A 14,963-nucleotide genomic window follows, 5' to 3' on the forward strand; every position below is an offset into this window, starting at 1 on the left:
GCTGAAGGGGCAATAGTTTTTAGGGGCTTGTTCTTACAGTCAATTGTTAAAGCCTAAGAGGCAAGCCTAACCATTTAAGCACATTTCAGGTCTCTATTCACTTTACCTCCACAACATGCCATTGATTGCAGCCAGTCACATGGCCTGAGCCCAAATATAGGTATAGGGAAGTACACTTTACCCACCAGGAGGTCATGGCAAAAACGTAAAATTGTATCACAGGGAACTGAAGATTAATTCAATCTCCTTCTGTTCCTTTTTTGAAAAAAAATTAGTCATCACAAACCAAAGATGGCAAGTTTTGCTTTGTACCTTCTATTCATGTTAGCAGGGCAATCTGCCATTTCATTCATCCTCATCAGAAAACAGGCCTGTACTTGTATAGGTTTCATTGTGCTATGTTCATAATTATGTTTTTAGCATATTTCTCTGCAGAAGTCTACTCCCAAAGTATTCATATGTATCCTTTATAGCCTTACCTACTGGTCCTAGGAATGCAGGAGAATGTGGTGTCTTGTTGGAGCAGTTTCCCATCCTGACTAAGGAAGGTCATCCATCTGACAGCAGTAGCTGGCCTTTAGTTGACACTTCCAGCAGGTCTTGGTTGTATCCCAGTATATGTTTTTTTTAAATTTATATATATATATTTTAATTGAAGTTTGATTTGCCATATGCATATAGTATGACACCCCGTGCTCATCCTGTCAAGTGCCCCCGCTCAGTGCCCATCACCCAGTCACCCCATCCCCCCACCTGCCTCCCCTTCCAGTATCCGTTGTTCATTTCCCAGAGTGAGGAGTCTCTTGGTTTGTCACCCTCTAATTTTTCCCACTCATTTTCTCTCCTTTCCCCTATAATCCCTTTCACTATTTCTTATATTCCCTGTATGTGTGAAACCATATAATGATTGTCCTTCTCTGACTGACAGGTAAAAATAAGAACATTTTCCTGTTATTTTCACACCTATAAGAATCCATTTCAGAAGCCTACACATTTGAATCAAAGAAACAAAATAAATGAACAAGGGGAAAAAAAAGAGACAACCCAAAACCAGACTTTTAACTATAGAGAACAAACTGATGGTTACCAGAGGGGAGGTGGTAGGGGCACAGTGGGTGAAATAGGTGATGGAGATTAAGGAGTGCATTTGCGATAAGCACTGAGTGATGTACTGAACTGCTGACTCACTGTATTGTTCACCTGAAACTAGTAGAACACTGTGTGTTAATTCTATTTGAATTAAAATTCAAAAACTTAATTAAAAACCTACACTTTTTATACGTAATAGACTTGGAAATTATGACTATTTTATGATCATGCCAGAAAAGAGATTAACATTGTGTTTTGTTAAGCTGTTTAATATAGAAAGAATCGTAAGAAAAAGGAACTGGGAGGAAGCTGAGAGGTTCTGCCGAGCTCTTGGAGGACACCTTCCCAGCTTCACTCAGATGGAGGAAATAAAGGGATTTCTTCACTTCCTCATGGACCAGTTCAGGTAATACTTTGAGGATGAGATCTTCTGTGCTGAATCTGATGCTCTCCAGGTACTCAGAATTGACATGTTTATTTTCTAAAGGGTCATTCAGTGCTTGGCAGTCTGTCAATATCAAATATTTTTATGCGCAAGACACTATGAATAATTTGAAGATGAGGGAGATAGAATCACCCTCCTTTATGTAGCATAATAAACTCCAACAATGGGGATAAGAAAAAGTATGGTAAAAATCTAGAACAAAGGTAAGGAGGGACCATGGGAATTCTAAAGACAGATGAATACTTTGGAAGGTATAACTGGGAAAAATGTTATGAAGAAGGATGGTTCTTAGAAGGTAAGGTAGTATTTTGAAAGGTAAGACTAGGAGAAGGAGCCAGAGAAAACAGAAAATTAGCAAAGGTACTGAGACCAGAGTGTACAGATACAGTCAAGGAGAAATGAATCATTCCACTTACCTAGAAAATGAGATTTAGATATGAAATTGGAGCATCCTTATTTGCCAGGGAAGGAGTTTGATCTTAAGTCAATAAGCAAAAGAAAAAAACAAAACAAACAAAAAAATACCCAACAACAAGTGTGTGTGTGTGTGTATATATGGGGGGAGAGAGATGGTAGGTAGATGCAGGGCAAGTAATTAGAAAGTTATTACAGCCCTCTTGTGGAAAACTACTTTGAGAATGGGCAGGAAGAATGTGAAAATAGGAAAGTAATCAGAGACGCTACAAAGAATCAATTAGCCATTGTGATTTTGATGTTACGGTGGAAGGATTCTTGGATGATTTTCCTGATGTCCAATGTGGAGAAATGTGGACCAGGTGATGCTATCATAGGAGAAAAATTTCTCTGAAGCTTTGAGAGCAATCATGAGGGCCTTCAAGTCCACAAATTTCTTTTTTTCTTCCCCAATTTTTATGAATTGAAAAGAAGACCACCAAAATATGCAAATCAAGGATTCAGGGTATACCAGGCAAAATCATGGAAAAGAAATTACCATTTAGACATATCCTGGTGAATACTTTCCTTATCATTTTGACTCAAAAGCCTCAAAGAAAAACAGCAAAACAAACAAAAAAACAGGTACCAAAACACAAAACTCAACTGCTCTTCTTCTCTAGGACATTAAATATAAAAAGATGTTTAAAAACTGACATCTAAAGAGTTTTGAGGTGGAAAATGTTAACAATATATTAATTTTTTAAAACATTTTATTTATTTATTCATGAGCGACACAGAGAGAGAGACAGAGAGGCAGAGACACAGGCAGAGGGAGAAGCAGGCTCCATGCAGGGAGCCTGACGTGGGACTCGATCCTGGGTCTCCAGGATCAGCCCAGAGCTGAAGTGGCGCCAAACCTCTGAGCCTCCCGGGGCTGCCCACAATATATTAATTTTAGTTCTCAATTACATTGCTTTTCATTTGTGAAAATTATAATTGATGTAATCTTAGAACTCACTTGAAAAAAATTCAAAGACACGTTCCAGTTGAGAGATGAATTAAAAATCAAGAACACCTGAATAGGTAGTTTATTTTAAAAGAATTGGAAATAAGAATATATAATATAAAAACATCCCCAGTCTAAATAATGCAATATGTATATGTAACGATAAAAATAGAAAGAAGTTATCCTAAATCCTGAAAAAAGAAACATGAGAATATTTTAATAAGACCAGGTGTTAAACTCTGTTTATAAATTAAAACTGGGATATAAAGAGATGAAATGGTTTTCAGAAATGAAAGTAAAATAAATTCCTCATTTGCCTAGAAGTCATATTTAGAAACACAGATTATGTACATTTTAAAACAGTATGTTCATCTACTGAATATGTAATGGGTGAAGGAAAGGTTTATATAGTAAATTATGAAGAAATAAAATAAAAAACATGAAATCCAGTGTAAAGCAAGATGGCAGAAGACCAAATTTATCTATTTCCAGTTATGTTTAATTCTAAGTCTGCAAATTTCTTCAATAATGAAATTCAGCTATATGCTATTGAAAGACAAATCTTGCCAATTAGTGCCTGTCCAGCTCAAAGAGTATGACGTTCTTTTCCTAGAAGAAAGAAGCTATAAAGTGTTTCACAAGTTGAGAAATTTTGATAAGAACCCATATTTTTAACGCTTCTTTAAAAATTGAAACAAGAGGGCAGCCCGGGTGGCTCAGCGGTTTAGCACCGCCTTCAGCCCAGGGTGTGATCCTGGAGACCCCGGATCGAGTCCCACATCCGGCTCCTTGCATGGAGCCTGCTTCTCCCTCTGCCTGTGTCTCTGCCTCTCTCTCTGTGTCTCTCAGGAATAAAAAAAAAAAAAAAAAAAAAAGAATTGAAACAACAGGACACATTTTTCATCTTGTAGCAGTCCTGAGGAGACAGTGGCCCACCAAGATAGGGCATCATTCTCTAATTTGTGGTGGTCTCTAATTTATTACTCCTTTATCCACTTTACCTTTGTTTTTGTCCCATACTAACCTAAATAGTAATTGAGTTAATAATCACAAACAATACAGTAACTAAAATGAGAATATTAAAAGAATGAGCTAAATTATATTGTGTAAATGTGAACAAAAAGCTAGAATCACAATATTGATATTAGATAAAATACAATTGAAGTAAAAATTCACCAAATGGGGAAATGAGATCTATTTCATATTGAGTAAAGGTACAATCTACAATGAATTTATAATAGTCAAGAGCCATTACATATTTTAAAATAATAGCATCAAAATATATGAAGCAAAAATATTAATTATATTAGTGAAATATTTCAGTAAGTAACAATAGTGGGAACCTTTAACACTTGTCTTATCAGCAAGTAAAACAGACAAAAGAAAATAATGTAGAATATACGAATAGTATAATTAAGATGGTTTAACAATATTCTCCTTGTTCATACATTACAAAGTCTATATTTATTTTCTCTTCAAGTTCTTTGCCTGTGTCACTTACAGTAATTGATCTATTAGGCTAAAAATAAAATCTAAAATTCCAAAGTGGTGTTATTATACAGGTATATAAAAAGTGAAGTTAAACTTATAAATTCAATGTTTTTGAGTAACTGTTTTGGCAAATAAATCAAAACTGTAGAGATGGTAATAACAATACTCACTCTGAAATTCATGGGATCTAGCCAAAGCTATAGTTGGAGGTACATTAATAGCTTTAATAGCTTTAATTATTAAACAAAAATAATGACACAAATACAAGGAAACCATAAGAAAGAACCTAATAAAGATTTTTATATAAAGATACTTAAAATGAAGCCTTAGTGGGGCACCTGGGTGGCTCATTCGGTTAAGCATCTGCCTTTGGCTCAAGACATGATTCTAGAGTCCTGGAATCAAGTCCCACATCAGACTCCCTGCTCATCAGGGACTCTGCTTCTCCATCTCCCTCTGCCTCTCCCCGCAGCATGTGTTCTCTCTTGCTCACTCTCTCTATCAAACAAATAAATAAAATCTTTAAAAAATGAAGCCTTAGGAATTATAAAACCTATTTCATGAAGAAATTTTTTAATTGGTAAGAATACTATGCATAATTTCATGCTGTTACAAATGAAGTTGTTAAAATTAATACTTTTTAGGGAAATGTAAATTGGTATACAATTGATTTGATAAGTGGAAACCCAGTAATTTAATAGCCATGAAAGAAATGGAAAAAATTGACAAGGAATTTCTTCCAAAAAAGAGATAGGAAATATAACATGGTTATATATGTGACTTTCTTCACATTTTAAAGAAGAAATCATTACCTTGTATTTCAGTGATACAAGCAAGAGCTTGCATTCCATTACATAGAAACTGATATAGACATCTGGTTTATTTCACAAACTAGTCTAATCCTGATATCAAAGCCTATCAACAAAAGCACAAAGAATTACAGACCAACCTCTTGACTAGACCTGAAAAAGAAAATACTAATAAGTGATAGAATAACAAACACTGATACAGTCCTTATTATGTGCCAGATAATGTACTGAATGTTTTCTATTAGCTCATTTAATCCTTACAACAACCTATGAAGTAGTACTATTACAATCCCCAAATGCCAACTAGGTGCCCCAAATATCATTCTTTTTAAAATTCGTCCTTAGAACAGATCCAAATTCATCTCTTATGACTACCCAGATCCCAACACTCAATGATGAAAAAATGTTGGATAAGTATATGCTAACTTAGACACCAATGAGATATTAAGTAAAACAAAACAAACATGACAGATGTAATATTAGAAGTGACTTCAGGGGTCACTTGGGTGGCTCAGTCCATTAAGTGTTTCCCTTAGGTTCAGGTCATGGGATTGAACCCCATATTGGGCCCCCTGCTCGGTGGGGAGTCTTTTTCTGCTTCTGCCTCTCACCTGGTTCGTACTCTCGCCTCTCCCTCTCTCAAATAAATAAACTTTAAAAAAAAAGATTGACAATATGATATAGGGATATTTACCTTTTTCTGACTTTTACAAAAATGCTTTTAATGTTTAATCCTTAAATGTGATATGGCTATTGGTTGAACTACACTTTTATTTTTCCTTTAACAAGAATTTGTATTTTAATTAACTGAGCTGCCCAGGTGCCCCAATTATTGTTGATCTTTGTTTGGAATTTATAGCCTGTACATTAAGATTTTCTTTTTAAAAAAGAATATTATTCCATGCAAACAATTACAGTATATTTAGTGGGAGAAAAAGCAAATCATGAAAAAATAAAACATATACTATTTACATTTAAAAGTAGATTACAAAAATACATCAAAGAAAGATAATCATTGTTACCTCTGAAAGTTAAGATTTTGAGTAATTTTTGAAATGTTTAAACATTTTTCCACACTTTCCAGATTTCCATTAATATACCTACTATTGTGTTTTTCTCATTAAGGAAAGGGAAATTTCACTACAATGTGCTGGAAACCTGAGGCAAAATACAGTACATGTGTTCCATAAATATTCATTTATTAAGCATCTATTGTAGAAGTTCAGACATTCTGAACTTTATTTTCTAGCACTAGAAATTATTATACAAGATTTTTATTGCACACTAACCTGAATTAATTTGGATATACAAACTCTTAATTTCCTTTTGAGGTTAGTGTTTCTTAGATACTCCCCACAACCTTGGGAGGAGATTATAATGAATGCAAAACTCAGACCAAATCTTTCCACATGTACAAACATTTATTAAACAAACATTCATTGAAACAAGCACAAAACTTATTTCAGACAATCTGTTTCATAGGTTTCCAACATCCCAGCAGTCTGTCCTAGGTGTTCGAGCCACCATCTTGCAAGGAAGGGTCATTTGAGGTAGATTTGACAGTATTCCTGAGGCGGGATTCTGTTCCTATTATAGTTGGCATCAGGTAGTTCCAATCATCTGACCCAATGACTAGACATGGGTTGATTTAGAGATCAAGCCCCAGATCCATTTCTAATAGTACTGGGTACCAGTCTCACCAGAAAGTAATAACCTTTCATGAAAGGTGAGAGTGTCTCTAAATATTTTAGCTATTCCTCATATCTTAAGTAATTTCAATTTCACCATTGAGAGCCCATTTCTAATATCATGCTGATTAACACGCTTCTAATTTTGCTGATAAACACCTATTTCTGATATTCACTCTGCTAATAACCAAAACCTCAGGTATGGCTTTGGATAACAGACATCTTTGTGGTGGCTGCCTTTGGAACATACTCTAATACTCTGCTGATCCTCCTTGAAGTGAGAATTTTGAGCAGGGCAACTTACTGGTGCTTAGCTCTCAAGTTTGACACACACAATATCATACTGTCTAGACCAAAGTATTTTTAAGTAAAATACTGACATAAACAAAGTGGATTTTCTAACCAATAAGAGGTTAGAAACCTTTATTTTGAACAAGGAGGCATTGATAAGTACTAAGCAATGAGGTTGTAGATATTTGTAGGAATCAAATGATGGAAAATGAAATATCATAAGTGATATAAATGATCATTAAGAGCTTCCATATACAGAATAGATTACACTAAAAAATAAAACTGAAGTGTGAGAGGTAATTAAGGAATTTTTCTTGATTTGTTTCCTTGTTTCTGATCACATTTGCTGAGTTTCCTTTCAATTAAGAAATTAACACAAGTTCATTATGTAAGATTTGGGGAATATAAAGAGTGTTAATGGAAAAGTAAAAGTTGGGATGCCTGGGTGGCTCAGTGGTTGAGCATCTGCCTTTGGCTCAGGGCGTGATCCCAGAGTCCCAGGATCAAGTCCCGCATCGGGCTTCCTGCATGGAGCCTGCTTCTCCCTCTGCCTGTGTCTCTGCCTCTCTATGTCTCGCCTGAATAAATAAATAAAATCTTTAAAAAAATAAAAAATTAAAATTAAAATCACTTCCAATCCTGTATCTGTTATAAACATAGTTAGTGCTTAATGTAAATCTTTCCCATTTTCTTCCATTCCGTGTATATAGTTTATTTTCCAGAGAATGTACAACAATGTTTTTTTCCTGATCACAAAAGTAATATATATTTAATTTAAAAAGTAGAAAGCACAAAGGAAAAAACAAATCACCCTAATCCTTTCATTCATAGGAGCCATATTTCATTTGTACTCTTAACCCAGCAGGTGATACAGACTATGTTGTCTCCTTTAATCAAGAGATCGTTTGCCCACACCATACTTAGAAAGACAATGTATGCCTAAAACCAATATCATAACCATGGCTTGAAAGGGAGGAAGGAGGCAAAATCCATTTACATCAGAAAATGATTGTAAAGCTTACCCCTTGAAGGCTTTACTTACCTTTTTATTGCAGGAATTGACCTTTCTCAGATGTCCATTGCCCAAATTGTGTATTGCATGCCAAGTAGTTAAATCAGATTACTGCTGTACTTCTCACAATCTAAGTTCCCCATCTCTATTTGTATTTCAATGAAAGGATTCATGGTGCACAAAGTCATTACGGCTCTAAGATCTTTGCAACTCTTAATGGCAGCCCACCAGGGAAAGCCATTGTAGAACAAAAATAGTTTTAGGATTAAAGGAGAAAGCCTTGTTTGCAATGCTGTTGCTGCTGTGTGTACTACCTCCTGTGATGTAGCATGAATGGATTTCGATATAAATCTAAGGCTTTGCAGACTAAGCACCCTCATCAAATAGTATTTATCGGGGTTTGTAGCTGAGATACTGTTTTCCTTAGAAACCAGATGCAGCAGGAAATTTGATTGAGAGGAGGAATTTTAACACAGATACACATATTAACCTTTCGTGCAATGTCTTCTTAACCTAATACCCTAAAACCATATACTTAGTGCTTGTAGTAGAAAAATTTATATAGAGAGAAATTTTTCATTTGATTTAATTCTCCAGTTATGATCCATTTTTTCCCTCAAATTTTCTAAATCCACATTAGAGGTGTGCAATGATTAAAGTGATTTTCAATTTCTTCTTTATCTGCCTGTGGATAAACCAGGTCAAACCAGGAATAAGTTACAACTGAGGAAATATTTTCCGCCTCCTACCACACACAGAAAAAACACAAGTAGCTACTATTTTCTATATAACACACTAATGAATTTTGAATTGGAAGCGAAAAGCTATAAATGTCTGGGTTGAAATGAGGTTCAATCTCAGAAAGTAGTGAAGACTAAAAATTTTGGACAATGGGGCAAATTGTGTTTTCTAGGAAACTATTTTTTAGACATGCCACCAAGGAGGCAGAAGAAATGAGCTTGACAGCAGAGGTTTCTAATGAGCAGAGGTGGAGCTAAACGAGGACTGTGTGGAAAGGTTAGAGACAGATCTCTAAAGAGGCTTTCAGTGGGAGCTACTATAGAGCAAATGGAGGTGACAGATGACCTTTGACCATATTCCTGGTTGTACTGTTGATTGTAAAAAGAAGATAGACTATCTAAGCCTTACTTTAGGGAAACACAAAAATGTGCACAAATTCCTTAGGCTCAATTAAATTTGTGAAGATATTTGAAAGAAATCAAGTCACATCCAAGTAAGTAACGAGGAAGCAAATTTAACCTCCTCTGGATTTTACCCATCTGACTTTAATTATACTGTATATGGCAATTACCTAGACTTGTGGTTTAGAAATTCAGCAGTTGGGAAGTGTAATAAATTTTGGAAGCCTGTTAGAAAGCTCTGAATAGTTGAAGACACACTGCAAATTCCTCTTCTAGCTGCTAAATTCAAACTGGATTTAATTGCCTCCACTGGATTATCTGAAATTTACAAATTGGTAATCTTTCTCTAAAAAAAGAAAATAATATAACAATAAAGACTGAAACGGGATTATCCTCATATTCCATTGCAATTAGTTGAAAAGCTTAAAACTGAAAAGATGAAAAGTATTTAAAGTATGGGGGAATGTTCAGTAGAGGAAAGAGGTGAACAAAAGCAATTATTTTATTAAAACATAAGAAATTACTTTAAAATTAAGTTTACTCTAGCTTTGAGTCACCGGCAAATTTTTTGAAATGCAGATTTATATTTTTCAGCTATACATTACAGATATTCCATACATTCTCTTGAGTTTGAGAGTAAGAATTAATTTTAAATTTGGGTCCTATCCCTTTTCTACTATGTGCTATGTTTATAGGCATATAAAAATATATATCTATATATCTAGTTATGCCTATGTAATATACACTCATATGTACTGATCATACATACTACATGCAATCAAAAGGTTAAATTATAATTAATCAGTATTATAAAAAAAAGGTTACATGGATAATAGTCTACTTAAAAAGTATCTACTTAAAAAGCCTAAAAAGGGGGCACCTGGGTGGCTCAGTGGTTGAGCATCTGCCTTTGGCTCAGGGTGTGATCCCAGGGTCCTGGGATCGAGTCCCACATTGGGCTCCCTGCAGGGAGCCTGCTTCTCCCTCCGCCTATGTCTCTGACTCTCTCTCTTTGTGTCTCTCATGAATAAATCAATAAAATCTTTAAAATAAAAGAAACCTAAAGAGTGTAACACACTTTAGAGAAAATTTTCAAGTGGAGTTAGAGATGAAGAAAATGTTTTTATGGTTATAGCACTTCTATTTATATTAGCAATATCTCCTAGCTAAAGAATAAATTTAATTGAGGAAAAGGGATATTTATAATATATGTCCCTGCTTCTATATGTTATTGTATATATCCTTTCTTGGAATGTCTATCCTTCTCTTCTCGATCAATCTGAATATTGACACATGTTAAACACTCAGATTATGACTCAAAAGAAGTATTAGCCATCTTTGAAAGACTCTTTTGTCCTACTAACCTCACAAAACATTTCCTGACTTCCTACATCCACAATAAACTTCTTTCCTTGAATTTTTGTAATGCTCAAAATTTATACAAATTTTATATTACTTGATATCTTTCCAAAATGGTTATTTTCTTTGTTCATGTATATCTTGTTGCCCTGACTAGTTTTTATGCCATTTGAGGATAGGTAATACGTCTTGTACTTCTCTGTATTACCATGGCATCTAGCTCAATGCCTTGTGCATAGAAGTACAATAGTTATGAATGTTAAATATAATTACTTAAACGACTGTCTAATTATGTTGTTCTCATATAACCCATGGAGTTTGGCTTTTAGAAGATACTTATACTTAATCTTTAGGAAAAAGAGGGTGGGGCGCCTGGCTAGCTTAGATGGCAAAGTATGTAACTTTTGATCTCAGGGTTGTGAATTTGAGCCCCACATTGGGTGTAGAGATTACTTAAAAATAAAATCTTAAAAAAAATACTTGTTTACTTTTTACTTGTTACTTTTACTTTTTTTTTAGAGCATATTCTTTTTTCTCTTTCTCTTTTTTAGATTTTTTAAATTTAATTTCAATTTGTCAACATATAGTATAACACCCAGTGTTCATCCCATCAAGTGCCCTCCTCATTGCCCTCATCCTCCCCCCACCCAATCCTTTGTTTCCCAGAGTTAGGAGACTCTCATGGTTTATCTCTCTCTCTTTAATTTTTCACTCAGTTCCCCTCCTTTCCCTTATAATCTTTTTCACTATTTATTATATTCCATGTATGTGTGAAACCACATGGTGATTGTTCATCTTTGATTGACTTATTTTACTCAATATAATACCCTCTAGTTCCTTAATGGTCAGTGAGAATTAAATAATTTTTAAAAATTTTGATCCTGTTTAATAAAAATTTAGCCAGATGATTTGTCCTGCATTTTTGAAAAAAGATATTTGTGTTATAAACACTTTAGAAAATGTCATTGCTATCTTTGTATCAAAAACATTGTCTAATAGTGAAGCTCTCCAGTAAAAGTTTTGGAATAATCATGTCCTTTATTTCCCCTCAAGTGCAAAGTAGAATGTTTTACCTTTCATATGAAGAACATAACTGAAGACTTAGTTTTAAGAAATATGGTATTTTTTCCATAGCTTCCTCATATTTAGAGTTTGGTTTTGTTTTAGAAGGCATCTTTATAGAGCTTAAAATTGTACTTTTCAGTTAGTGACAAGACAAACTTATATCTTAAGCATTCTAGACATGTGAATGCTAAATATTTTTGCCAAATCTGTGCTCAAATTTTTTTTAAATAATTTCTTTTTACATAGTGACGAGCGTTGGCTGTGGATAGGTTTGAATAAAAGGAGCCCAGATTTACAGGGATCCTGGGAGTGGAGTGATCATACACCAGTAAGTTTAAACTTTCTTGTTTGGGATAATATAAAGGGATTATTTGTTTCCATATCAGGTAAATTGATTGTTAAATAATACATCCACATACCATGTAATCATTAAAATTATGAAGAAGTATCTTTATTGAAATGGAAATACATTCACATACATGAAGTGAGGGGAAAAGATACTAACCTTGTTTTTATTTTTAAAAAATAACCATACCTAAATAAATAAATAAATTTTTTAAAAATTGAAAAATAGCCATACATTCTCTCTATAGTCCTAAAAATATAAAAATATGGTTATATAGATACAGTGGTCATCTTTTTCATTTTCTTTGTGCTGTTTTTCATTTCCTTTTTCCACAATGAGAAAGCTTTTACTTTCATTCTAAAAACATAAGAGTTATGTAAAAAAGAATGTATCTTTATTAAAGGAAATAATTTGTTTGGGGAGACCTTAAAAAGACCTTAAATACTATTTCAAATGTTTACATTATCCTAAAGAGAGGTTTTAGGTAATACTTATAGGAGCAAATTATTATAAAATTTATTAAATATTTTCTCCGCAGTACCATTGTGTCAATTCATCATATATACTTTCCAAATGTAAAATTTCATTTGGACTTTCATTTTCAAATAGGAGCATATCTGAAATTAGTTAATTGAATAACTGGCATTTCAACACATGCCAAAAAAAGGTCTTTTGCAAGTTCCTTATTCTCTATAATTCCAGCTGCAAATTTAATGCACTATTAACCTCTACTTCTGAAACTGTAGCTTCCATTGTTTGGAAGTATGATATTTTCTAAGTCATCTCATGATTTAACATCTTGATATTAAAAAAGAGAGAGAAATGAAAAGGTTTTCCTACTGTGACATGTGAATGTGTTTGAGTTATTAAAGCTGCCTAAATTACATCTAAATTGCAAATATTTATACATCAGTCGTAAGTTCTCAAGCCTCTCTTGTTTTCTAAGGTGTCTACTATTCTCATGGAAAATGAGTTTCAGCAGGATTATGATATCAGAGACTGTGCTGCTGTCAAGGTCAGTACAATGGTGGAAAATCTGCATATTTAAAAATAAATTTGGCATTGTGTACAGTCAGGCAACAGATCCACAGAGTGCCTCTTTTAGGTATGGAGCATGATATTAGATGCGATCGGAGGGAAGAACACCCATGGCCCTGCTCTCTCAAGCTACCTAACTTAAACTTAATTTGAGAAAATAAAATCATATTCAAAAAAGGTTGCTCTTATAATTGTAAAGTTATAGTCTCCAATTTAGTTTCTAATGAAACTCAGAAGAGGAAGTGGTTCCTGTGGCCTGTTTCCAAAAGGGATAGGACTTGAACTGTGCTTTTGTACAGATGGGATAAGGTAAGCCTTTCTAATGGGGGAATGGCATGAGGAGGTGGCATAAAATAAAGGAAGAGTGGAAGGGAGAAACTAAGGCAGTGAGGAGAAAGGGATACAGATCAAGAAGTTTGCATCGGTGCCATGGTTGAAAACAAGGTTGGGAAATTAGATTGATGGTAGGCAACAGCATTATAAAAGTTTTTTTGACATGAACCAAGGAGAGTATGAAGAAGACTCATCTCAAGTCAGATTTCAAGATGTAGCAAGTAGGATAAGATGACATAAAAGTGCAATTAGTCATCTTCCTTTGCAAAATTCATTCATTTATTGATTCCATAAATAGTAGTCCAAGCAGTCTATAATGCTCTGGAGGATAAAACAATGACAAGATATAAAACAGTTGTTGTCACAGAACTTAAGTTTAGTAGGAGAGAAGTAAACAAGTAGTTATAGGAGCTATGACAGATGAGGTATACGTTTTATGCAAGAATGAGTATTATAAGGAGATGGTGATGGTGATGGACACTGGTAATCGTGATGATGGTGGCATCAGCTAATACTTGTTAACTTGTGAGCTAGGTACTTATTTCACTTAATACTTAGGTGATCTTGTGAGGTAGATGCTATTACATATTTATCTTTTAAGGAAGAAAGTTGAGTTCTGAGTAAGTGTACAGGGTTATAGAACTGAAATTTAAACCCACGTGCCTGGGTCCACCCTGCTATATGACTAGATGTTTATAGAAATAGAAAAAGGATGCCTGGGTAGCTCAGTGGTTGAGCATCTGCCTTTGGCTCAGGGTGTGGTCCTGGGGTCCCGGGATAGATTCCCACATTTGGTTCCCTATCGGGGTCTGCTTCTCCCTCTGCCTGTGTCTCTGCCTCTTTCTCTGTGTCTCTCATGAATAAATAAATATTTTTTTTAAAAAAGAGAGAAATAAATAGAAAGGATACTGGTTTATGGAGAAAATACTACATTTTAGTCTAGATATTTTGAATTCAAGCTAGTAGTAAGAAATATCCTTTTTCTTTTTTTTTTTTTTTCAGTAAGAAATATCCTATAGTTGAAATCAGAAGACCAGAGTCGAAGGAAGAAATGTGTATTTTTAAAAAAGTGTAAAGGGTCAAAAGTGGGTTTAGGAGAGCTGTCAATGCATAAAATATAAGATGGGGAAGTAGGAGACATATAGATTATACCTTTGCTATGTAAGCCAAGTAAGTGATTACCCAGAAGTGCTGCAGGTTGCTTGAGACAAAGAACTGAGAAGGGCCCTAGAAAGCCCTATTTTCAAAGCAATTGTTCTGGTAATAAACTGTGTGGTATCATGCCATTTTTATAGAATTATGTTTAACACATGAGAAGGTGAAAACTTCAGAGAAGCTTGTAATGCTTCCAGAACACTGATGCAATATACTATGTTCTATGTAAGTAGAGTTCTTATGTGTGAAGAGATTAGAAAATCTACCAAAAAAACACTGATGTGGCCTGTGTCAGGAA

At 34.4% G+C, this 14,963-nt stretch overlaps 1 protein-coding gene across 2 annotated transcripts in view; it reads left to right on the top strand.

The window, feature by feature from the left end:
- The window catches only part of LY75 (lymphocyte antigen 75), a 122,998-nt gene that overhangs the window by 34,097 nt on the left and 73,938 nt on the right, over window positions 1-14,963 (top strand). For both annotated transcript variants that reach the window (XM_077883374.1, XM_077883373.1), the window contains exons 13-15: window positions 1,353-1,495; window positions 12,040-12,121; window positions 13,086-13,154. In XM_077883374.1, coding sequence (XP_077739500.1) covers window positions 1,353-1,495; window positions 12,040-12,121; window positions 13,086-13,154 — 294 coding nt within the window. The remainder of the gene's footprint in view (window positions 1-1,352; window positions 1,496-12,039; window positions 12,122-13,085; window positions 13,155-14,963) is intronic.

The sequence above is a fragment of the Canis aureus genome, chromosome 34 (genome assembly GCF_053574225.1).
Source record: "Canis aureus isolate CA01 chromosome 34, VMU_Caureus_v.1.0, whole genome shotgun sequence".
Taxonomy (NCBI): Eukaryota; Metazoa; Chordata; class Mammalia; order Carnivora; family Canidae; genus Canis; species Canis aureus.